The 27284-nt window shown below is 37.9% G+C and overlaps 1 protein-coding gene across 2 annotated transcripts in view; it reads right to left on the bottom strand.

Annotated features, from left to right (window-relative positions):
• Nucleotides 1-1945: 1945 nt before the first annotated feature.
• EIF3H (eukaryotic translation initiation factor 3 subunit H) overlaps nt 1946-27284 on the bottom strand; it is an 86816-nt gene continuing 61477 nt past the window's right edge. The window contains exons 3-8 of one of the 2 annotated variants that reach the window (XM_030875646.3): nt 16662-16829; nt 15042-15141; nt 13674-13823; nt 6050-6167; nt 3909-4041; nt 1946-2173 (exon numbers count right to left, since the gene is read on the bottom strand). In XM_030875646.3, coding sequence (XP_030731506.1) covers nt 2076-2173; nt 3909-4041; nt 6050-6167; nt 13674-13823; nt 15042-15141; nt 16662-16829 — 767 coding nt within the window. In that variant the 3' untranslated portion in view covers nt 1946-2075. Of the gene's footprint in view, nt 2174-3908; nt 4042-6049; nt 6171-13673; nt 13824-15041; nt 15142-16661; nt 16830-27284 lie in introns of both variants that reach the window. The other variant, XM_030875645.3, reaches the window with a different exon arrangement.

Below are 27284 nucleotides of genomic sequence, written 5' to 3' on the forward strand. Positions count from 1 at the left end.
ACTCAAAAACTACTGAAATCTTCTTTTAAGTGTGTACTCACACATTACTGAGTTATGAGGACCTAAACAGTCATACAGAATGCAGAAATAGCCATATCTTTAAAAAATACAATTGAATCCTGTTAAATTAAACATATACCATGAGTAAAAGAGTATATAAGATTATGTTTGAACTGACTTTCCTTCCTTTTTTTTTTTTAATTTATTTTATTTATTTTTGCTGTGTTGGGTCTTCGTTTCTGTGCGAGGGCTCTCTCCAGTTGTGGCAAGCGGGGGCCACTCCTCATCGCGGTGCACGGGCCTCTCTTGTTACGGAGCACAGGCTCCAGACGTGCAGGCTCAGCAGTTGTGGCTCATGGGCCGAGCTGCTCCGCGGCATGTGGGATCCTCCCAGACCAGGGCTCGAACCCGTGTCCTCTGCATTAGCAGGCAGATTCTCAACCACAGCGCCACCAGGGAAGTCCCCTTCCTTCTTTTTAGTTTGCTCTTTGATACTTCAAGGGCGCTTTGTTTATCCACAACAAAACTCCAAATCTAGGCAACTAGAATGCAGGGAAATGAACCAAGAATATACCATCCACAAAGGCAGGGACCATGACCAGCTTTGTTTATCAATATACCCCCTCTGTCTAACACAGTCACACTCAAATGTGTTCACTCTAATAAGGAATCACCATGGGCGGGAGTGCAAATCAGTATAACCTTTCTTGACGGAAATATAGCAACTAAAAGCCTTAGAATTATATATACCCTTTGACCAGTAAGTCCGCTTCTAGGAATTTATCCTAGGAAAATTAATTACATGTGAGCAAGGACTTGAATTCTAGGATGTTCGAGGGCCAGATCTTTTTAAAAGCAAAAACCTGCTAACAACCCCCAACATCCTGAACGAGGGCCCAGGGCGCGCCCTGCGTCACAGCTCGCTCTGAGGCTGCTCCACACCGACCACGGCTCCCCGTGGACTCTGTCAGCGCCCACAGCACCCTACACTGGTCTCCTTCTCTCACCTCCTCTGCACGAGGACAGTGAGATACGACGTGTCTCAGGACCCACTAAAGGGAAAAGAGCCAGGGTGCGATCCAGCTGACTGATCCCAGAGCCCCAGTCTTGCCTCGAAAACAATGTTACTGCAAAAAAAAAGGATTTCTCAACTCTTCTTACCCACCACCCATTCCTTCGATCATCTTCCCAGGAGCCATGTCTTCAAAGGGAAAACCATCCGTAAGAGTCTCACAGGCACACCTCCGCCGGCTGGTCAATCTCACTGACTTGGGGATTATACAAATGGCAGGATTTTTTTTTTTCTTTCAAATACAAAATTATTAAAATAGTCTTTTCCCTCCAGTGTAGCACTTGTCTCCCAATTCTTCTTTCCCCACTCATAAAACTTGTTATTAGCATAATTATATTTCACAGTATAAAAAAAATAAACATGAAGCCCTCAATTAAAAAGAAAACACACACACACAGAATCAATTTCATTTTCATACAAAAACATGGTCCTTTGGTGAAATGATTTTTTTTTTTTTTTAATTCTTGTGCCCGATGAATGGCCTATGAGCATGGGGCCTGGGCAACCATCACCTGAAGAAATGAAAAGGCGGACCCACGGGAAGCACGCCAAGCGATTCTAGGCCTGGGGACCAGGGGTGCCGGGGCAAGCACACAAAGCCTGGGGCTTCAGGGGCGCTCACCTGGGAGCGAAGAAGTACTAGATGCACAGTAGGTACCAGGGCCTCTGGGTCGGGCATCGGGACAAGCAGCACTGGACTCGGTGGCTGAAATGTGGCACCACAGAGGTATAACAAAGGTGATGGAGCCTGTAGGTCTGAGCCTGGTGATGCTTCTGGTCAAGCCTGCTTTATCTTTGGAAATACACAGGTATAAGCTAAATAAAAATAAGAAGATAAATATAATATGTCTAAAACCAAATGAGCAAGCAGTCGAGATTATTTTATTATTATTTTATTATTTGCTAGAAAGACTTTTCAATATGCAAGCGTGTTTCTTCCAAGAATTGCCCCAATGTGATCTCAAGAGTCCACGTTAACTCCTTTTCTGGAAACTTCCTTTTCTTAGCTGTTGTATTCTTGAAGAGCCTGGGCCATGAAGAGTTTGCCTAAGTTTTGAGCAGTGAACTCCTTGATGTTCTGGCAGTAAGTGTTAATCTGGCCTGTGCATTTGGGAAAGTGAGAAAGAGAGTCATAATGTTCCACAAACTGTAAAATGACCCAGAATACTAGTCAAACAAGAAAATCAGCATAACACAGAATCATCAGAATTTTATTTTGTTATGTTTTGAATCAAAAACAAAAACGAAGCAGACACAGATTTAGCGAACAAACTAGTGGTTACCAGTGGGGAGAGGGAAGGGGGGAGGGGCAATATAGGGGTAGGGAATAATAAGACGTACGAACTATTAGGTATAAAATAAGCTACAAGGCTATATTGTACAACACAGGGAATATAGCCAATATTTTGTAATAAATTTAAATGGAGTATAACCTTAAAAAACTGTGATTCACTAAATTGTAAACCTGGAACATATAATATTGTAGGGCAACTATACTTCAATAAAATTTTTTTTAAAAAGAGTTAAGAATTCTATTCGTTCATAAGGGATTAATAAAGAATATAATTTTTTTTTAAATAAGCTATCTTCCACTCTTGGTTACATGGATAATGAAGAAAAACGACAACTTTTAAAAAGATTATCAGCAGTCAAGCACATATTAGTTGTCAATCAAAATGTACTGACTGTGCAGACCAGACCAACACTGTAACTAAGACAAGTGAGAAAACAGCAGTAGCTCTTCTTAGCCAGCTAGAAAGGAGACACCAAATCACAGAACTGTAAACTAACCAGACCCACCTGACCCAGATGTTAACTACAGTAGTTTTCAGTCCGTGCTCCGGAAATATTAACAGCCTGCTCCTGCACCCCCAGAGCCCAGACAGAGCATGAGCAAGGAGCCCATGTGAGGAAAGGGCTCCACCACTGCATTAGTCTTAAAACTAATGATCTAATCTGATGCAACAGTTACACATTTCTTGAAAGTATAAGAAATACAATTCTGCTTGAAGTGGCCCTTAAGTAAGTAAGGTGTCTCAGTTTCCCGAATCTCATTTATACAGGTACCAGAAAGCTTTAAGGAATTTGGAATTTCCCCCACACTAAAAATATATCAACAGAATTGAGAAATTGCAGAAGACCCTCTTTTCTCTGAGTTGGATTTTCACTCTAACAAATCTCTCAGACAACTGGCTGACTGAATCAAACAGTATTCAACAACATTCATACAGAAATAAGGTGATTATAGCTAAATAAGGGCATGAATGTTATATATTCAAAATCAAGTCCTGGCACAGGACACAATGGCTCTACTACCTTAAGGCAGTGTTAAATGTTTATCCCCAGAGAAAGTCCATGGAGAGTTACATTCATGTTGCTACAATACAAGTCAAAGAAAGGGAAATACTTCTTTGAGTCAAAAACTTCAGTTCAATTCAAACACCCACTTACAGACTGGGCTCAAGGCTAGGCTAGAACATCAAAAGTAAGGGGTTTGAACTCAATGGTCTTTTGCATTATGAGATGATAAACACTTTTTCTTGGTTTCCATGAAAGATGACTCACACAAAACCTTCCCATTTTAGAAAGTTTATATAATCCCATCTCAAAAGTGTTTGTTTAGATAAACACAGAGTGAAGCACTGAAAGGACCTCAGAAATAACAAAGACTGACAAATTCTTAAATTTCAGAAATTACAGGTGCTAGATTCAAGTCCATCATTTAACCATTTTAAATACACTAACTTTTAGATGTCTTACCCTGTGAATCTCTCCCTGTCTCCTGCTTCCTAAAGAATAAAGAAAACCAGCCATGCTCTGCACTGGCTAACAATACCTGCAATGAGCAGAGAATCCATCCTGGCAGGGGGCTGATGTGGTTTGAAGAGTTTGGACAGATCCTCCTCAGGGAGCGGGGGTTCTCCTCGACTCTGGCGCTGCATATTCTCCTGCTGGCGACGCTGCTGATACTAAAATTCAGAGAGGAAATGATTGGGTTATTTTTCTCTACCTGGGGAGAAAAAAGACCTCCCTCACTTATGTGATCAGCAAAACTCCACTGCTTTGAACTCCAATCTCGGTTTTATAAATGTAACCCTTCATAACTCTTGCTTCTAAGAGGCTAAATATGGTTAACAGTCAAAGAAAACTTCCTTGTTGTAAACTCTAGTGTCACTCTGAGCTCTAAGATTATATAACTAATGATTTAGAAAAACAAAACTGGTTATGTGAGAAACATGGGGCTTACAGGCAAAGAAGCTCAAGATTCATGAGCGAAAGGGAGTAACTTGACCAATTATGACAACGGGGTAAACAGCACTGCAAGTATGATTCATCTTAACTTGAAGAACTAAGTAATGAAATATCATATTGGGGAATTTTTTCAGCTTTATCCTTATTGACCAAAGTAACAATAATACTGATGATGTTACTATTATAACGTCACCATACCTGTTATTATTATAACAGTAAATACTATCATTTCCTAACAACAGATAATCATCTGTGCTTTAGCTCTACACCGAAGAAAGAATATTAGCACAGATAATGCTTCAAAAACTTTCAAACTCTGGATTCTTAAGACTCAATGCAGAGAAAGTGGGGTTATATATAAAGGTATATATCAACTATAAACTTATAGTTCAAACTACAATCAAGACGCTAATAGCTGTGGATTGCTTACAACAGCAGAGGAAATAATATCCCACACACAGCCTTAAAAGGTCAGATAATGGGAAACCAGGGTAGGCTAGTAAAAATTTTAAGTCCTTAGATAAGGGAAGTAACTTGCTTTGCAAAAATTTCTACTCATTATGGGGTATGAGAGTAGAAGTGAGACAAATCTAAAAAGGGTTATGAATGGTGCTAAGTAGGAATAAATGTCAAATGCAAAAATTTATATCATACTAGAATTCTAAAAAATATCTCCTAAGATTGGTTTCCAGAATCAACTGTTTCATTGGTGACAGATTTTCAATTTGATCCTCCAGTTGGGTCTTTTACCTACAGGAAGAACCAGCAAGGGAATGGGATCAAGCTGGTTTTATTCTCCCCAGTTTATAAGAGACTTTCACCATCACCATCTTCACCACCATCTTTTCAGTTAAAAAAATGATACTTTATAGATTTATATGTGTTTTAAAAATTCTATGTGTGTAGAAACACAGTATTTTAAATTTCACTAAATATATGAACATTGGTATTAAATTAATTTTTTAAATATGATATTCGCAGAACCACTTAGTTGTGCTTAAAATCCTACAGTTACCAACATCTAATTTAAAGTACATTTTAATGAACAGAGTAATCAAACACTCACATATATGTACATTCTGGAATCAACTTATCTATGAATCAAATGCTAAGAACATTTCAGAGCAATATAGTCCAAAACAGTATTCCAGGAACTGTGAAAATCATGTGGTCTTCAGGCAACACTAATAAAGATTAAGATTAAATGGCCAGAGCAGTGTGGATGTGCATATGAGAATATCCAGGTAATTCCAGATAAATCTGTATTATACTATCTATTTCACAACAGTTGATCTATTATTTCCTATCAAAATTGCTTGCTCTTAATCACAATTGCTCAGTTTTTTAAATGAACTGAAGACCGCTAACTGTACTGCAATGAGCCACTAGCAAACCAATTATAGTTAGTAAAGAAATGAGCTGTGACCCTCTAGAATCTCTCTGCCTCTGATTTTCTCAATAAATGTATCTCTTTTTTGCATAACCTTGGCATTACAATCTGAGCTTAATCTACCAGCTCTCTTCAAGATAGGTATTTTTAAGTACAACTTGTAAATAATATATTAAGAATATATATATAAAGAATAATCTTTTAAAACATGATAGAGTTACTAGCTAAGAGTCAATGCTTTATCAAAGATAATTAAGATCGTTTTGAAGATGACTCTTGAAGCACCATACTTCGAAAGAAATTCTATGTTTGCTGAATTTTCCCATAATACCAACCTGATGTTTCTGCTGCTGCTGTTTACTCGTGTTCCTCATGTATGTGTTATATTTAACTATATCTTGGCTCATTTCATCCACTCTGTCCATCAGCAACTGGAGGGTCTTCCCCAAATGACTGCTGAAATATAAAGTAAGTATACTGACGTGTCATACTTTAAAGTTATAGCTCTGTCACTGCTCTAAGTAGTTTTGAGATATTAAACTGATCTGCCATTTGCTAAAAAAAATGAAAGCACACACATACAGGAAAGCAAAGGCAGAGGAGAGAATGAGAGTCGGCTTGTTATTAAACTTTCCATACCGAACCCACAACTATTAACTACAAGGGTATCTGAAATAGCTCAATTTCTTAGTGTCAGAGCATACACATGTCAGAGTAGAAAGAGTTAAACATATCTAGCAGGGTATCTAAAATGGGTACTTTCTGAACAATCAAGTTTAACCTAGGCTCAGTACTCCTGAACCTGTTTCCTGAGCCCCGCCTCTGCTCTCCCCAATTGTGCTCCAGAGCATTCAAATCAGTAGCCACAGAAAGGAAGAACCGGCAACCGGACTGAGACGTCTGGCACATGATTTCTCTACCTAGCAGGTTCTGAAAGAGTAACAATAGCATTTATTCTGCAAGGTCAAATGAAGCAAGAGGGCTCCTTCCCCTCTGCCCTTCCTAAAATCTGAAGTACAGTTATTCATCTTTCTTTTCCTCTCCATAAATTTCTACTGCAGCTTACTTACCAAAATCTTCTTACAAAGAGATGCTAATGGTTAGTACAACACCCACCATATTCACTGATTTCTGCCCACAACTATCTCCTACCATGTTAAGGCCCAGTACACGTATATGTACTCTAAAAATCACTAGCTGACAAATAGTACTCATTCATTCATTCCACACAGGTATCTACTAAACACCTATTATGTTCCAGCCTCAGTGATAGCAAATAAGGAGACACTAGTGAATGAGACATTCCTGGTCTCGGTCTTCACTGAGCTTACAATTGATGGGGAGGGGGAGGAGGGAAGAGGGGAGATAAGACACTTAGATAGTGTGGTCAGAATATCTCTTTTAAAAGGTGACAGGCTGGCGCTTCCCTGGTGGCGCAGTGGTTGAGTCCGCCTGCCGATGCAGGGGACGCGGGTTCGTGTTCCGGTCCGGGAAGATCCTGCATGTCGCGGAGCGGCTGGGCCCGTGAGCCATGGCCGCTGAGCCTGCGCGTCCGGAGCCTGTGCTCCGCAACGGGAGACGCCACAACAGTGAGAGGGCCGCGTACCGCAAAAAAAAAGGTGACAGGCTGGAAGCACAAGATTAGAAGGAATCAGCCATGCAAAAAGTATTCTAGGTGAAAGAAAGCCCAAGTGCTGAAGGCCTGAGGTGGGTAAGAACTAGACAGGTAAAAAGAGGAGGCCTGGCATGGGAGGAGCACAGAGACAGGCTACGGAGGCCAGACAAGCACACACCAGGAGCCATTAGCTGCCTCGCACAACACCCCAACCACACGGTCACTTAGTGTGAATGAGAACCCGCGACTCTGACATGAATCCCTGGTGACATGTTTTGCCTGAAATTTTAAAATGATTTAGCCTGGCTGCTATGCAGAGAATACACTGGAGGGTAGCAACTAGGAGACAGTTAAGAGTCCACTGTGGAGTGCTGGCAAGAATGTGGAGAAATTAGAATACTCATACGTTGTGGGGAGAATGTAAAATGATGCGGCCACAGTGGAGAACAGTTTGGTGGTTCCTCAAAAAGTTAAACATAGGGTTACCATATAACCCAGCAATTCTACTCCTAGGTATATACTCAAGAGAACTGAAAACTTTTTGCTTACACAAAAACTTGTACATGTATGTTAATAGCTGCGTTATTCAAAACAGACAGAAACTGGGGGAAAAAAACGAAAAGGATGAATGGATAAACAAACTGTGATTTGTACATACAATGAAATACTACTGAGTTATAAAAAGAGCAAAGTACTGATATATGAATGAAACTTAAAGGCATTATACTAAGTGGAAGAAGCCAGACACAAAAGGCCACTTACAGCATGGTTCCATTGATAGGAAACGTCCAGAAGAGGCAAATCCACAGAGACAGAAAGTAACTACTGGCTGCAAGGGGATGAGGGGAGGCAAAGTGACTACTTAGAGGCATGGGGTTTCTGCTTGGGGTGATGAAAATGTTTCAAAATTAGTGGTAATGATTGCACAATACTGCAAATATATTAAAAACCACTGAACTGTATTCTTTAAAAATGGTTAAAATGTTAGATTTTATTTTACATGAATTTTATTTTAAAACTGCACACGCGCGCGCGCGCGCGCGCACACACACACACACACACACACACAGAATCTACTGTGGCATTGCAGAGAGAAGTAGTGGCGGCCTGGAACAGCCCAGTGGCAGTGAACATGGAGAAAAGTGGGCAGAACTGAGAGAGGAATCAAGGGAGACTCCCAGTTTCCTGGCTTGAGCAGCTAAACGGTTGGTTACAGCACTTACAGAGAAAGAAAAGGCTGAGGAAGAAATAGACTGGGAATACTGGGAATGACTAAAAGTAAATCCAGTTAAAACATGGATTCCATCTGTAACCTAAAGAAAATAATTAGAAAGCTTTGGCTCTTTATCTTAAATAATAGAAAGAGCATAGATCTGGTGTGTGTGTGTGTGTGTGTGTGTGTGTGCGCGTGCGTGCGTGCGTGTGTGTGTGTAAATTTATCTTTTAATCCCAGTCTGGCACTATCTATATTACCTCGATCCAGCAACTTGGTCTAATGACTTAACTGAAGAATCAAGTGCTTTTTTCAAATTAAATTTTATTTCATATTTATCTTATTCCATTGTAATTTTGTGAATCATTTTTCACTTTTAAATATTTCTTCTTTGGACATCAGATTAAGTATTCACTTTTCTGTTCTTTTCCAATTTCTTAATAATCTGATTTTAATTCACCCATAATTTGAGCTGATGGTGCAAGATCAGGAATTAAAATGATTTTTTTTCCCCAATAGCTAATCAAATGTCCCGATCCACTGATTATTTAGTTACAATGCTTTCCAAGTAACTGAAGGGCTGAAATTTAACTATACTGTGCCCTCTCACATGCATTCTTTCACACACATTACTGAGTACATACTTACTTTTCGAGTCACTCTGTTGTAAGATACTATATTCAGTCACTGTTATAAGATACTATATAAGACAATGTTGCACTCAAAGCACTCTAGTGAGAAGCAAGGAACACAAAAAGAAATGCAACACAGTGGTAGTAGATTCTATAATAGAACAGAAGCATAAAAGACAGTTTGGTGGGATCAGATGAGACTTTCCAGATTATGTGACAGCTGAATTTTGAGTTTTTGAAGGAGCTGAAGATGGGAGTTGGAGACAAGGAAGATGCAGAGGGACACTGCAGATACTGTGTGTAGTTAGCATGGTCAGAGACACTGGCATGAAAAGCACGATACATCTGAAGAACTGCAAGTAACAGTCCATCAGAAGAAGCACGGGAGAAGGGCAAGACTGGAAAAAAGAGAGCAATGAAACTGAAGAGGCAAACGACCTCACGGTGCAAGGACTCTTGGAAGTTGGGCTATAAGTTTGGATGCTACTCCAAGGACAATGGGGACTCAGCCAAATATTTTAAGCAAAGGAGTAATATGATCATACAATTTGCATTTAGCAAGATCACTGCAATGAAAGAGGAAAAGGTTAGAAGCAGGAAGTTAGGAGACTGTGAAAGTAATCAGGAAAAGAAATAATGAGGCCCTGACCTAAGGTAGCAAAAGACAAGGAATAAGATGAAATCACCCCAGGAATCACACACAGGAAGACAGACCCCAAGGAACACCGATATTTAGGGATGAGCAGAAGAAGGTTGACTGTGGAGAATGAGAAGAAACCCAGAAGTAACCCAGTGGTAGTATCCTAAACTACAAAGAAAGTATTTCAGGAAGAAGGTTTATCAACATATTAAATTTTCAACACTCTATAACATCCAACAATATCGTGATAAAGTTACCTTTTGCAACTTCAGCGAGAACTCTAACAACACAGAATAGATGGAATACTAAGTGTTTAGGATAAGTGGAAAATGAGTAAATACAGACAGCGACATATAGAAAATCCTATTAAGAGTTTGACTGTAAAAAAAAAGGGGGGGAGAAAATGAAGTAAAAGGTTAAAGGAGATGGATATTAATGGCACGAGGTCAAAAGGTGTTTTTTCTGTAACTTTGTTGTTTAAGATGATGGTGACTTTAAACAAGTTTAAATGTCCTTACTTACTCTTAGGAGATGCATGTTCAAGTATTTAGGGGTTAAGTGCCACATCTGCAATTTACTTTCAAATGGTTCAGGAAAGAAAGTACCCATTTATGTCTAGAGAGAGAAAGAGAACAGGTGCAAATGTAGCAACACATACACCTGGTGAATACAGGTCAATGTTTATGGGTGTTCACTGTATTACTTATTATCCTTTCAATTTTTCTCAACTGTCGAGCATTAAAAAAAAAAAAATTAATGGGAAAATCCAGTCAATAAATGTAACAGAAAAGAACCAGTACAGAGAGGAACTGGAGATACCCAAGGAGAGAGGGTGCAGAAAAAGACAGAGCTGGATGAGGCCTCAGGGGAGACACTGATCCCTCATTTTCACCAGTTAAAGAACTGAGGCCCAAAGAACTATATTAAATACAAGAAATACTGTAATTAACTACATGATTACTTGTTAAATAAGTCACTTATGTTCTTAAGCGCAAAAGAAATTCACAGAAGGGAAAGATCACCACCAATCCTTGACAGGGTGATCGAGGAGAGAGCAATGACACTGGAGAAAGTCATTAAGAAGAGTTAACTGCCATTGCAGAGAAAGATCTATTATTTTTTCCAGACCTTACATCTTGGAGACTGACTACACTGATTTTAGCAATGAAAAAGGTGCTACTAGAAGAGAACTTCCCTCTCTACTAAAAAGCGTCTTTAACGCGAAGTACTAACATTACGTGTTGTAGGTATATGTAATTATAGTGAAAGAGCACAAGCACAGGTATGTGGACTTTAAACATTTCATAACACTTCTGTTACTATAGTGCTCTTCAGAAATCTAACCAATAAGAAATACGTGAAAATCTGCACAGTACAGGTCTTGAAGGGCAAAAGGAATTAACAATAATACAGAACTATTTCACAGGTAACACTCATAGGAAATCAGGTCCACTACCAAGAGCAATTTTATGGGGATCTTTTCAGTACCAGTTCAACTAGAATCGTGAAACGGAGTTATTGTTGGCAGTTTCAATAATATAGTCTTTTCTTTTATTTCCAAGGAAAGAAAGAACTGAAAACAGATAACTTAAACAGATGTGAATGGAGAGGTGCAGTGATAAGTCTGCTCTGGCTACAGTATCAATTTGTCCTTATTATCCTTCATGTATGATGCCCACCCTTAGTTTACTTTTTTAAAGAGGAAATAAGAACAGAATTGTTTTTTCATGTGTGAAAAGCCAAAGGCTTGATTTTTAAAAATTAATAAAGGCTGTTATGAAATAACCATTACCAGAACTTCCGTCTAATAATATTAAAATTAAGAATTAGAATTTTTTAAATGAAGGGAATGCAATATGTTTTATTCATAGCATAAAGCAAAGTTATCAGGTAAATGAAAGAACTGGAACACGCATATGGGTTGTGATAAGCAAGACCAAGCAAAATGTTTAAGGAGCTACTTCAGAATGATTCTGATGCGGTTTCTTAGAAAAAGTTTTATGGCAAATGATGATTAGCAATCATCATGCTACTAATGTTAGAAATTAAAATTTGAGAGGTACAAAGGTTACATTACAGTCGTTTAAATTAGTACTATCAATTTGGGCCAAAGTAACAGTCCATTCGTATAAGCACTGCTTCAAGGTTGCTTCTTTTTTTTTCTCTTCTCCCAATAGGAACACCAATTTACCCTTTTAAATAACTTCACATGGAAAGCAAACATATTCTCTTCCTATTTCATATAAAATACAGAAGATTAAAAACTATAATAAAAAAATAAATAAAAAAAAAAAAACTATAATAAAATATTTGTCCAGATCTTAGTTGCTATGGCGAACTGAGAACATTTTCTTGGCTATTCTAAATGCCGCTTTGGACAAACAGACATTACAGACCAGCTCATTGGTAATGGGAAAGCAGAGAAGGGCTGTATTTGTTTTGTATCCTCAATAAAGGAAGCTCGGAGAAAGGTGAAGACGTAAATAATATGTAAGCAAAAGCTTTCACATAGTAAATTTAAAATTATTATATAACTATATACTTAATACATCAAATTGCATGCTGAAAAAGGTTCTTAGCTCAATGCTTTAAATACAGGTGTGCCGAGTGTGTTTGTGAAAGCAATGAAGAAAAATATGACCTTCTAAAAGAGACAAATTAAAGGACTATTATGAACATACATTTGCAGTCAAACAGTACACTCTTTAGTGCCAAATGACCCTTGCAACCTGGCTGTATTACTGAGCCCTCCGTTTACCATCCAGCTTCCATCTCCTTCCCCTGTTAAGACTTTCTAGTGGCCTCTGTGATGAATTCATGCAATGAAGGTGGCACTTCAACCACAGTGCCACCCATCCCAGTGCATGGAGAAGAACATTGGGTATACTGGTCCTTCTGGGTTTACCCCTACTTGTCTTATACTGTAGAAGTACAAAGCCTGCATATTCTTTTGTACTAGCTTCTATCTGGGATAACTAGAAACCTGATAAATAACTGAGCTTCTGTTCCAAACTGGTTGCTTTATGAAAACACACCTTGTTTTTCTAAGCCATTCAGCAAATGCATACTGATAGATTACCTACTTGCTATTAGCCTTCTCCTGCCACAAAACAATCACTAACATCAGGCTTAAAGGGAATTTAAGAGGAGCTATATACATGACTCTGTTCATATTTCTGTTAAAAGCAATCAATGAGGGGAAATGAAACATTAATTTCATAAAGGAAATAATCTGTTTTAGAACACCTCAGTCAGCATTTTATCAATATAATAAATAATATCTTAGCAACTAGATAGCCAAAGCAGTCACAATGAAGCAAATGATGTCACCACTGTCTAAGAAGCAAAAGCCAGTGTGAGGTTCAGAAAATTCTAATTTTGGTTGAAAATTCAAATGGAAAGCTTACTGCTTATAGAGTCTACATCTGAACAAGGGCAAATGCCACAGTAAAACAAAGAAGCATTTTGGTTTTCTCCCAAGCATTATTAAATATCCAGACCTAATACCACGGCCTCTAAGGATACTGTACAATAAATAAAGCTGAGCCAAATCACAAAACCCCTCCCCTGTGGGCATGGACCATCTCAAAGCAAAAATGACACAGAGAAGGCAGCAGAGCGTTCCTATGATAACAGGAGCTATTAGTATTCAAACACCACCTCACTTTATCAATAACCACGGTGTTTTTCCTTGGATTTTAGTAGAGCTGGACAAGTACTACATGTTGCTACTATGTCTTAAGAACCTCAAAATGTGCTTAAGTAATTTTCTTCTTGTTTCACAGGTTAAAGTCTAAGTAAAAGACTCTTTTGCAGAAAGTGATAAAAAAGGGACTTTTCATTAGACAGGGCTGCTTACCTGCTAGCAAGACTGAGCAATTCATGTTTATCTGCTACAGCTGACTTCTTCTCAAGCTCCCACATTAGGACGTTGATCAGATGTGAATTTTTAATTACAATCGGCACTTCTTCAAACATGTGCTCAAAGGTGATATTTCCCTTTTTCAATCTGTGAAGCATGTTAAAAATACATTAGTCTGATGGTCAGAAGTAAGTGTTAAACTGATTATTTCATACATTTTCCCTAATTACAGGCCCTCTTCAGGATTTTTGTCTCATTAGCACTTTTAAAAAGGGAGAGAAACTAGAGTTTTACAGAGTCAAGCCTAAGTCGAGTGATTTGAACAACTCTGAAAATGATCCGAGTTGGAGCTATAAGACTAGAAAATAAGACTCTTAGCAAAAGAAACTATTGTTTCTTCACAATCAGGTTATCTTCAAAATTTCAGATACTAAAATGTAAATGCCATAGGAAATCATGCTATATAATCTATATCTAAAATATTTAAAATAGCTAGAAAAGAGAAATACTCTAGTTTTTGGGAAGTTCACTTTAAAAGCCAACTGAACTCAAGAGATTAACAAGTAGCAGGGCACTCACATGTTACTCCACACGCGGTGGCTGAGAACACGGCGAGAACGCAACTCCTCAGAGTTTAGTTATAACTACCATGCCCAGGAACTGTTCAAGAGTTAGCTTTTCTTTTTAAATGCTTCGCATCTTAATTTCTTTAGGAGCCAAATGGTAAACTAGTAATGAATCGTCTGTCCTACATGAAGTCAAAAGCACTAACTTTAATAAGAAATAAAAATTCCTATAATTAACAGAAAATGAAAGAATTCTGAATTTTTAAAATTTTAATGTAAATATTCCAATGCTATTATGTAGGATCACAAAACAGCTTTTTCAATTAATTCTTTGCATACCTGTCACCCATAAAATATCCAAAAAAATCCACATTCCTTACTGAACCCCCAAAAATATTTGTATCTTTCCACACACCCCCAATGAAACAGGTCAGACAATAAGACAAACAGCTCACGACTGTTCTGATACAGAACTTACAATCTGACAGCCACTGAACACTCACTCATCCCACCTCCCTTTATTTAATCATACATTTCTTCAAATCCAGTAGCTAATTAATCCCCACTCTAACTGAATTCACTCATGCTGAGAACAACGGATGAGACATTCCATAAAGAACAGTTTAAACATGGAAAGGGAGAAATCAAGTGGCACTCAGCCATGCAGAAACTTCTACCGTCCACATGGCAAAAGCATTACCACACCACCACCGAGGATTCAATACATGTGGCAAACTAATATCTTAAAAGAAAAACACCCGATCCTTAACATATGCCTTATAGGCCCCCAAACACTTACGCTTCGGGAGAAAAATCCTTCTCTTTACAAACTTCCATCAGTTTAGGAGTCAGTCTGTATGCCTTTAGTGAGAGAGACCCTTGGGCAGTTTTTATGGGATCTCAAATAAGGAAAAGAAAAAGAAATTACTAAGAATTCTGTCACTACCAGTGCCCAAATGACACTGGTTCTGGGCACATTCTGTTAATTATCATAGTCTTTGCAAAATGAAGATCAAAATAAATAATCAGAACACAATTTGAAGCAGATTCAAACCAGCATAGCAAACAGTAAGTGAAAATGCAGGAACCTATCATCCTACTTATAATAGGCAGAATAACTTCCTCCCGAAAGTATAAACAGAAGATACAAAATACAGTTATTTTCAAATCTATTCCTCAGCTAGAACCAGCAATCTTGACAAAAATTAAATATAGCATATGTTCTATACATCTTACATACATCTTGTATAATTAGAAGGAAAGTACTAATGAATATTAAACATGAAAATTCACTGGACACATTGTGTAGTTCTTAGTCCACTAATTTAAATAAACAGCCCTTCCAAAATTTATCCGTCCTAACAATCACTGTTCAAATTTTTTAGTTAAAGCAGATTCTAAAAACAAAACCACTAAAGTCAAAGTGCAATCACAAGTGTCCCTTTAGTTTTAGAGAAACTAATTTTATCAAAGCTAACGCTTAAACACTCCGTGAGTAAGGGAGCTTAGCACTTGCTGCATAACGGCTCCGGCATGCCAATATTCGCCTAAAACCTGTGTTAACATTCATGTTGCCTGAAACTTAACACAGTGAAACTTTTAGCAATAGGTGATAAAATGAAAACCAAAATAGATTGAAACAAGTGGAAAATTCATCAAGGTCTGATGATGCAATGTTTCCAGCCAGTATAAGTACACTTTAACAACTTGTTCTTTACTGTAATCCAATTGTTAACATACTGAAACAATTTGGGGGCAGCTCATAAGATTGATCGTATTCATTAGTATTTTTTCTGACAGATACTCAGGACGTTACATTTACTTCTCAGCTGGAAACTATATGCAAGTCTGCCAGATATGGCAAACTGTGAGTGTTTGGGGAGGGGGAAGGCTATAAAGCTGTTAAATTGCCTACAGTTCTGATACAGCACAGAACATCTGGTCTGGAGAGCTTGAGGAAACACCATTAAATAGGCCGAAAAGAAAAAAATCTTTGTGCTAAGAAACAGTCCAGGTTTTGTACGCTGCTGTCAGAGGTATAAAAAAACTTGGCACACTGTGTTATGATTGGTCAGTCACGTACAGAGCCAGACACTCTAGCAATCGGGGTTTGTTAGACATCTGGTCTAGTTCCACCAGCCCCTTCAAATGAGGGAGGGGAGATGGAGGAATAAAAATGAAGCAGCTACTCCAGCATTCCAAAATGTACACATCAGGGCTCTGATAGCAAGAAAAATAAACAGAAAGAAGGAAACCCTGTCTAGACTTAGCTGCTGCTGAGGCTGCTGCAGAAACAGGGTTGGTATTTACTTGAGAAGGCCTGCCAGGCTGCTCTTAGAGGCGAAAAGACAGAAAGCAAAAATAGTAGTAGTAATAATATTAAGGGAAGAAAAGAATAATAAAGGACACTCCTACTAACCGTAAATGAGAACGACAGATTCTTCAATGGCATGCTGGTAACTGAACTGAGAATCCAGAAGCGCCCGGGTGACGAACGAGCCGTAGTATGTGGACTGGTACCAGCCCACGTGGAGATGGTCGATGTTTACATGGCGAAGGCTCCGCATCATTTCCATCTGATATTGGACTAGATGATGGGGACGAGGGGGACAAAAGAAAAACTATTTAATGACATTACCCATATTAAAAACAAGCCTTTTTGGAAACAAACTTCTACACAACTGTTTATTAGCTAAAGGGAACAGGTTTCCAGATTTTAAATTCATTTGCTTCACATATAAAGAAAACAAATTAAGCTTTCAAATCATTAGGGCATTCCTTTTCTCATTAACAAAAACACATTTTGTAGAAACAGTATTAAAAATCTAATAATAATGCCTTATTCCAAACAAGTAATTATTTATTAAATGTGTCTCCACTTTTAAGGAAAAAATTTGTGTAATTACTAAATTGGATGGTTGTAAGAAGTTATGTTTGAATTAATAAGTTGAGAGTAGTTATCAACGTCTTCAACACAGCTTTTAGAACTGAGAAGTTAAAACCATCAAGAAAACCAACAGGAAAACAATTAACTACCACATTATTTAAGTATGAACAGGACACAAGCTGTAGCTGATTAAAAATAGAAGAATTCATTTTTGCCTTCAACTGGTGCCCCCTGCTGCATGTGCTAAATTTAGAAAAGAATTCTTTTTTCTTGTCTGTGTGTTCCTTTGTGTTAAGTAATCAACAGTATTTTTTTTCATTAGAATAGTTATATTTTAATCACCATGTACAGAATGAAACAGTTGGATGACTTTTACATGTCAAATTAATGACTATAACGTATATTATTAACTCAAAGCTGTATTACTAGAAAAATGGGTGCAGACACTATAATAATGTATTCTGAAAAGCAATATAGTCCAATAATGAGTAGCAAATATGTAAAACAGGAGAAAATTTTATAGTTAACATAATATTCAAGCTATTTCTATTACAATAAAAATGCATGACTGTGTTGAGTAAACATATTTGCTTAACTCAAAATCTAACCATTTCATTTTCAAAACTCTTAATCAGGTTTTAGCAAAAGTAAAGTTAAATGTCTGTCATTTCCTTGGTTATAGCACTACAGTTTTACAAAGCAAACAAAATTCAGAATCATAAAGTATAGAAGAACCTTCCCCAGATGGACACGGTCTTTCCAACATTTGTTACTAGGTAAAGAAAGTATAAATCTGCTTATTCCAAGGAAGGTTATATTTCTTATGATAAAAGATGGCAGCCAACTCATCAACTACTCAAGAATTATGTGTTTTTTGAAGTTTTCTTTTCATATACAATATGAAGGCTTCAAGAAGAAGCAGTATAAAATTAACATGGTAATCTTGAATCAATTACCTTTTATCTTAATTTTTTCGCTTCTAGCATATAAGATATCCCCCTTCCTAGCCAGTTTAACAGATTCCTATCAACCACATAAAACTGGGATAGAACCATTGCTATTGTTTCTTTCTGCTTTAAAATTTCATAACTCTTTTAAAGTAAAATCACTGATTTGGCTAGTAAAATTTAATCAAATGTAACTTATGAATGAAAAATTCAAATATCACCAGTAAAACAGGAGCCAGAACTAAATTTAATTATTTATTTTAAAGGGATAGGAAAGAGGAGATGGGGAGCAATTACCAAGCAACTGACAGTACAAACACGATTTTATAGGATGAGTTTTTTAAAACTGGTACTTCTAAAACATCTGTCAATGTACAATTTAGCTATAATATAAGCAGAAGGCAGATTCTACCAACTGGCAGTAGTAGAAAAGAAGAAAAGACCCGGAGTCTAGTGATCTAGGTTCTCATGTCGGCTCTGAGATTTCTGCCGTGGGGCATCTCGCTGTCCTTCTCTGATGCTCAGTTTTCCCATCTCCAAAAAGATCTGAGAGCTCATCCCAGTCAAAATGCTGCGATTCCACACTGTTCACTGGATATGCTAATTACAAGTAATGATTCTTCTATAAACTAAAGCAGGTAGCATGCATTAATAATTAAAATAAAAGTGCTTTCCTATGAAAAATATTCTGTAATCTTACTGTCAAACAGCCTAAATACAACAGATTTTATAATAGCATTTTCAGGATGCATGAAGTAGAAAACTTTACAATCAGTAGCAAACCTCCAGATTCCTTCTTCATCCAGAGTCTTACCTATCTTACAGCCCCTTGGTAACGATAAGGAGGAAAATGAAGTGTTTCTCTCAGCTAGAGAAGAGACTAAAGACTATAAGCCTATGAATGAAGCCTGTCGCCCTCGGAGATACCATTGTAATAAATGCCAATGTATTTATTTCTGGGGATTGAGGGATGAAGAAATAAACCTCTATATTACGGGTGAGGCTGGAGGTGGGGGGAGCACTTCTATTTTCCTCTTCTACAGCTTAGAAAATCATGACATACAAGATTTTACGAGGCTTTAATAAAAATTTATTTTTAAGGTCATAAGAGTTTTCATAGGATGAAAATACAAATCTAAGGGTTAAGACCAGTGACAGGTGAGTTAATAAAATTGCTTTTGAAAATCTACAACGAACTGGAATTTCACTATTACACACACAAAAAAATATGTGAAATTTCAGGTCATTCTTCATCTAGGTTTAGACCCACCACCCCGATTTTTTAAATTAAAAAACACAACTTTTTTTTTTTTAAATGCATGTCCTCTTGGAGGTATCAGAGAAAGAAAGGATCTAACTAAAAAGACTACAAGTGATCCTTGAAAAGGTGAGGGTAAGGGTGCTAGAGCTCCAAAGTGAAGCTGGGGTGCACTGAGGCCCAGTCCTCGCTGGAACTATACATATGAGGCTCCATTAAATGCACAGTTTAAAGAGGTTACTTCAATTTAATTAAAAAAAAATTTTTTAAGGAAGTCATATTTGTTCTATTATATGCAGTCAAGAGACAACTCAGAAACAGCCATGTGAATTTTTACCTCTGCAGTGTTTTAGGTCTATGTCCTTGTTCTAATGTTAACACAGACATGTGACCCTTGTCTCCTTTCACAGTTTTTCCTCCTCCTCCAACCCAAGTTCTCAAAAAGTACAAAATAAAACCCTAAAAAGCTTCCCGGTAAACCTACGTGGGGATAAGAAATGCACAGCAGACTGTCCCACTAAACTGTCTCCAAACTGTGCTCCCAACACGCCCATCAATCAACTGAACTGAGCTGCCACACCGGCTGACACCCATTTACCCTCTGACACGGAAAAAAAAGTCGTGATACAGTGACATGCCAGTAAACTTTACACAGGAAATAAGGAACGATCATTCCAGATTCTAATCTCCCAGGCAAATACCACTGCTTTAGTGGCTCTGCTAGTCTAGTCCCTCTCAGGAGTTATGCTGGAGGTGGAGGGGAGGGATACTGGGGGTGGGCAGGTGAGACACAAACAAGAGACCCAGTTTAGCTAGGACACCGGGTAAACAGAAAGGGGAAGGGCTCATGCTATCTGGAAAGGACTGTGAGGACGGACGTGTGTCCCAGCCCGCAGGCTCTGGGGAGTAGGGGCTGGTGCTATTTCCTTCTCATTCCCAGCCATCCTCACGTACCCTCTCCCTGCCACCACCCGCCGCTGGAGTTTTAAAAGAAGGGTAGAAAAGATGTGGCTAGACAGATAAGGTTCACTCCTATCTCTCAGAAGGAAGAGAATTACAGCAACAGAAACAAAAGAGAAAGGAGAAGGAAAAGAAAACCAAAGTGCCTTGATATTAAAGTGCCACACCTCCCTATAGTTGAGTTAATGCAGATCAATGAAATAAGAGACAAGCATTTACTGGCAACTCTGACGAGTTGGCTCAGGGTTAGAGACACTTTCATTTTTGTTCTAAAGTTCTCGTATTTAACAGAAGCCCAAGTGGCAATTTCAACCAACGATATTAACTTCTGAGTTAATGGCTAAATATTTCTGGAGAACTTTCCAAAGATGAATAGCAAGGGAAAACTTTCGGGGAGAGGGGGATTACTTTAAAATACGATAATATTCAATAGAAAGGCTCAGAATTGTGTAGTGAGAAGTTTAGGAAAGAACATTTTAAACGTTGTTAGTTTAAAAAGCAAACCCCCTGCCGACTGACTGAGGAGAAACAGTGAACAGCAAATGAATTTCAAAGACAAATTGGTAGTTACTACCAAGCCAACTCAAATTACTAATACAAAAGCTACACTTAGATGCAATTGAGGTGGTGCTACAAAATTTAGAAGGATTATAAAAATGAGGTGAAGTTTTATAAATCTCTTCAACCTCTACAATTACCTTCATTGCTTAAGCCGCTCCCAAGCAAAGGAGAGCCTGGTTTACAACACTGAGGAACTGCCCGCAATCTGGCACCAGTGTATGCACATTCACTTTTTCCAGATACCCTCCTTTGCGAAACAGTCAATTTTAAACTGCCTAGAGCTAAACAGTCTTAACTGAGGCAGGCTGCCCAATAACTATTGCTTTCAAAAATCTACCACATTTGTTGGGCTTTCTCCCGTTTTATCTCCAAATATGAAAACACTGAAAATACTATGCTGCCTTATATTTAAATGCTGTATCTGGACTCACACGCTGGCAAACAATCGAACAAGAGTTTGAGATATGAGTTCTCCTTAAGATCACCGGGAAGGACACTGAATTCGAAGCTTTTCAGTTCAGCACAATAATTAATCAGCATTCTTTTCACCTCCAATTCCTCACCTTCATTTTAAAAACCATCTTTATTTTATTATTTTAAGTGAGTCCTCATGAAATGCAATTTATTGCCAAAAAACAGGAACAAAGAATTACCACAGTTGGCCAGGCTGGGATGAGCTGAAAGTAGAAAACTGAAGCTGAAGCATACTTTAAAACTATCTGTCTGGCAGATTGCACGCGCACGCACGCACGCGGTGGGGGGGGGGGGCTGTTAGAGATGTCTTATTGGGGAACAATTAAAGGACCAAGTAATAAACTAATTTAAATTTTAAAAATTAAAAACAATTCAATGGATCTATTGTCTTATTTGACTACTTTGATATTGTATCAAACAAATCCAAATCATTTAAAAATATATTATAATAAAATCTTATTAAAAATATACATAGATATAGTCTGGAGGAAAAGGACAAGACTAAGCACCAGGAAAGAAACCAGCACTTAGTGAGCACTTATATGTCACACTGCCTGCTATGTGGTCTGCATATGTTATCTGACTTTATTCCTCACAATAACTCTAATGAGCTAATCACCGAAATCCTTTTAGAAAAGCTGTTTACCACAGCTTGTAAAGTGGCAGGACTCAATTGGACTTTAGACTTTCTGACTCCGAAGCCCAGGCAACCATCCGTTTACAGAATCTCATCTCTTCTTTATTAGTAAAGTGTAGAGTGAATTATTTCTGAATCAATAAAGCATAACAGAGATAGAGCAGAAATACACAATTTCTAGGTTTTCAGAAACCACAGCTTGTGCATGTTTGATCACTAAATTAACTAGTAATTTAGCACTACCAGTAAGATTTTAAGTGATAAAACCACCTTCAAAGATTTTTAAATGTCAAAGTTGAAACTATCACAAACATGTAATCAAACTCCTAAAACACTGCATTCTATGTTACTATTTGAAACTAAGCACTGGACCAGATCAAAGATGACCTGCACAAACAGATCAAGAAAAGGAACAAAGGGAGACCAGATGTACTTGTACATGCTCTTTGAAACAAAGAAACAAACTAAGCTCAACCAAGAGATGCAAAGGGCTTTAAAAGCAAACAAACAAACAAAACCCCACAATTCTGAAACAAATTAATGATAACAACAAACATGACAGGAAACTGGAATACATCAAAATATATCTGTTCTAGCATTAGGGCTAACCTAAGGAGGGCTTTTAAGAAACTTATCACAACCCTCCTTCCCAGCAGCACCATGAGACACGGTGAGCGCGGACAGGCTATCAACTGTGAAGGCTCTGCCACATTATTTAATAAGACAAACTATTCTGTGCTTTCCTCTTCATATCATATTTTCTGCCAAGCCACACATACGTTTCAGGCAATGCTCAAAGCTAGGAGCAGATGTAGATTTAAGCAAACAGAATGTGCATTTGAAAAAAGAATTAAATAAGAGTCTACTTCGGGTAGAGAGAACTATAGAGTACATATTTCTTAAAACTTTCATATTCTCTTCACTCAGTCTGCATTACGTATTCATCCTTTTTTTGATCCCCCAATTAATACACCTGTTATTAAGGCCACGCTGGGACTGTTTAAGAACTATGGTAAGAGTTCAATTTCTCACAATATAGAGAAATATACAGTCCAATATAAATTCTACTCTACCTAGATATTAACCTGTTCTATTTAAAAAGAAATAACAAAAAATACTGCCTTTCTTAATCTTACCGGAAATATTTTTTAAAGTGTTCATTTGTCCTGGGTGGTTTAATTTCTTCTTTAAAGTGTTTATGAATTCTGACAAGTAATTTCTTCTGTATGCTAAGCTGGGAATAAGGGAAGAGGATGTGTGTGCTACTGTATCTTTTAAAACTAGTAAGAGCTTTGAAAATTATTGGAAATCAGGGTTTTTTAGAGGTTTTAATGTATCCCAAGAAGTCTCCTATGAAATAAACTGGATTCTTCACAGAAAATACTGTGTATATCCTGCAACAAATTCATATTGTATCTTCTTAATCAGATCATGAAACACAGCCAAGAAATCCTATTTCTTTGAGGTTACGAGAATTTTTAAAATATACATATACATTTATGTCCTTGGTCATGAAAACAGATGCACGTAAGTGAATGACAGAGAACAGCAACTAAGTTAATTGTATGTCATTTGAGATCCATTTACACAAACAAAGTAAATTCACTTTGATGGCAGCAAGGGGTTATAGACCCCCTTTCCTTACCTATCACCATGAAGAATTCTCACTTAAAGAATAACCTACTGACTACTGCTACCACTTGCTACAATTAGGAGCACAGTATGTTAGAAGACCAAATGAGAATCTTTGGGTTTAGAAAAATATACATTTCATGCTCTTTCATGAGGACAGGTAACGCCCCTGTCATATTTACAGCTATATATCAAGTACTTGTTTAATGCTGGCACAAAGTTAGGTACTATACGAAATATTTCAGAAACCTAATTGTTGTTAATGTACTAGAGGATGGTCACAATTATTAGGAAATTATAGATCGATAAATCAATCCATCTCCATCTTACCATGTTCACAAAGGACATGAAGTAGCTTGCATTAAAAAGCATAACCAGTAAAATCACATCTAGGGAAAGTATAAATTAGATTAAAGAAGGTGGAAACTGAAGGTGAGGCAGAGACCTGAACAAAGTGAAGCAAGCCATAGATATTTTGGTTAAAACACACAAATTTAGTTCTGGGCTCTGGCAATCAAATCAAAAAGGGAAACATGGTAATTTATATTATCCAAAAGGGAGAAAAACATAAGATCCCAAAGTAGGTAAGGCTTTTATCTAGTTCTTAAGCCTAAAATGAAATTTTCATGTGGGGTCTCAAAGGAAAACTATTGTACAGTTTTTTGAGAACAAAAGCATTTCTCTAATAGAACAATCACAACTTATTTACCTTTTTTATAAATCTAGGTTTTTAAAGGAAAACAAGGAGAGAATGGCTCATGAGTCTTAAAACAGAAAACAGTTTGTACAAGTTACAAGCAGCAGAAGAAGCAGCAGCAGGGGAATAAAAGAAGAAAGGGCTACCAAAATGAATTAATAGTTTCATCCCGTAAGAAACTACCTATCAGATTCAGGCTGTTCAAAACATAGAATGGGATGCATCAGTAGTGAGCACTAAATACTCAAAATAGAGAACAAATGATCACTTTTTGGAAGAACTGTTTGCAGCATACAAGCAATACTGTCCATTCTGAAACCGTTTACTGAGTATCACCTGTGCTGGGAGCCTGATAAAAGTTATAGTGACATGAGCTTTAAAGGTACCCCCTCTTCAATAGGAGCTGGTGGTCAATTAACACATCTGTCTCTCTGAACCTTAACTTCCCCACCTAGAATATGGTGGTTTCAACTTCCAACCATATAATGATGGTAATTTTTAAAACTTACCTGCAGTCCAGATGGCTGTTTGCTTAACGAGCATTTTTCGGCGGGAGTTCCATAGGTAATGCACTCGGTAAAAGTATACACTGACTTTATCAATCCCACCCTCCATGCCTACTAACTCTGTTTTCTCCCTCAGTGAGAGGCCCTGAGTCATCAATCTTGTCCACCTTTTCCCACACTCAGCTCATATAGTCCTCTACTTTCTTAGTAGCTCTCAAATCTGTTTTCTCCAAGGCAAAAATCATTTAGAATGTTTCTAAAAATTTGAACTGGGAAAATGCTCGTGAGATGCCAAGAGGAGGAAAAAAAGCAGAATATGTGAGTAACCTAGGTTGCTCCCTCCTCCGAAAGAGAAAAACTAGAAAGGAATATGCTAAAATGGTAATGGCAACAGTTCTCCAGGGAGTGGGATCATAGATGATTTTTGTTTTCTTATTTATTCTTACCCTTATTTTCCATGGTTTTCGGCAAAAGAAGTGTGCAATACATACAATATTATAGGAGTACGTACACGAGTATCAACAGCATTTTCTTTTGCTGGCCAACTTATTACATTTAACATGGTCACCAAATAATCTGGATACCAGAGCTCCTAAACTGTGGGAGCAGAGAACAGAATATGGTACCAGACTATACAGAAGAATCTGAAGTAGCCAACCTGGTCTGAATACCATCTGCTATGGACTGAACTGTGACCCACCCCAAATTCTTAGGTTAAAAGCTTGACCCCCAATGTGATGATATCTGGGGATAGGGTCTTTGGGAAGTAATTAGTTTTAGTCGAGGTCATGAGAGTAGGGCCCTCACAATGGAGTATGTGCCTTTATAAGTAGAGACACCTCAGAGCTTGCTTCCTCTCTCCATCCATAGGCAGTACTGAGTAATCAGGCTGTGTGAAGACACAGTGAGAAGGTAGCCACAACCCAAGGAGACAGCCTTCACTAGACATCAACCCTGCTGGCACCTTGATGTTGAACTTCCAGTCTCCAAAACTGAAAAATAAATTCCTGTTGTTTAAACCATCCAATTGTTTAAACCATCCAGTCTATGGTATTTTGTTACAGCAGCCCAAGCTGACTAAGACACCATCTTTAACACGTATTAGTTGTGTGACCTATGACAAACTGTCTCAGCCTAGGTGTCTGCCATTGTAAGATGGGAATAAAAACAGTATCGACTTCATGAAGTAGTAAAGAGGATAAAGGAAAGCCTTAGCAACAAGAGCTTGGTGCACTAAATAACCTCAAGAAGAGCTCAGTGGGCTTTCACCATCACCTATCATTCAGAAATGCTATTTATAATCTAGAGGTTATGGTGTTTATCTGAGTCAAAGGAAAGTTTATGTACAAATATGATCAAAAAACAGTCTACCGTGAAAAAGGATTACAAAAGGAAAATATACTTCTTAGACACTAAAACTATAAGCTAATTATTTTCAGTACAATAAAGAACAGAGTCAATAAAGAAAGAGACAAGCTACAGAAATTAGATTTCGAGAAAAGGTAATCTTGGGTGTTCTATTATTACTGGGTATATAACAATATAGTTGCATTGTGCTATATAAGTTTCTATCTCCTGATTGCATTTGTAACTCTCCAAATAAAGGAAATAAGCTCCCTGCCCCCTCCCCAACAGGTGACTTTAGAAACCGTACTGAGAATACGGGTGGAAATGGGAAGGAAGAGTGAGCAGCAGTGCCACCTTACACAAGGCACTGACTGAGTAAAGGTTACTGGAAATACTGCCCACCCAAGTGACGGAGCTAAACTCAGTTCAATATAGCAAACAGCTTTCTAATGTGCCACCTATCACTTAGTAGGGTGATCCACTCCTGCAGCCTCAACTGTCCAAAGATAGTGCCCTTTACCTTCAAACATCAGGACAATTTGGATTAGAAAATCAGTATTAAAGATGCTATAAGAAGAAAGCTTGAAGGACACGAGTCTTTTAAGAGTACCCTTAACTGCAACGCAAAGGGAAAGCTGGCAAGAATGGAAAGTGACAGGAGTTAAAGAAAAGAAAAGGCTAGGAAAAGCAAATAATTTCCTATGGATTATTTATATCATAGAAACAAAAGGACTTGTAACCACTCTCTCCATCCAACCCTTTCTTACCCCCATCTCTTCCCCTACACACTCAGCTTCATGCAAACTTATTTTTATGGGGTAAGGAATAAAGAGGTCTATGCTGAGAAAAAGAACAAGCAGAAACCCACACAGCCACCACAATAAATCTGAGGCTTGATCCTTGTGGCTTGTTTTTAATGAGGCCATGTTACTTTTCCTGTTACAATCTCCTTTTCCCAAAACCATACAAATATGCACTTTGTGGAGAGACGGTGTGAAGCTTTCACTCAATTCTCAAAAGGGCTAAGATCCAAAAAAGAGTAACAAGCACTGCGATGCAATAGAGAACAAGCCAAATGTGGTCTTGGCTCTCAGGGAACTTCCACTCCTCTGTGCACATGTAGGGGGAAGGTGGGA

The sequence above is a fragment of the Globicephala melas genome, chromosome 17, assembly GCF_963455315.2.
Source record: "Globicephala melas chromosome 17, mGloMel1.2, whole genome shotgun sequence".
In the NCBI taxonomy this organism is placed as follows: Eukaryota; Metazoa; Chordata; class Mammalia; order Artiodactyla; family Delphinidae; genus Globicephala; species Globicephala melas.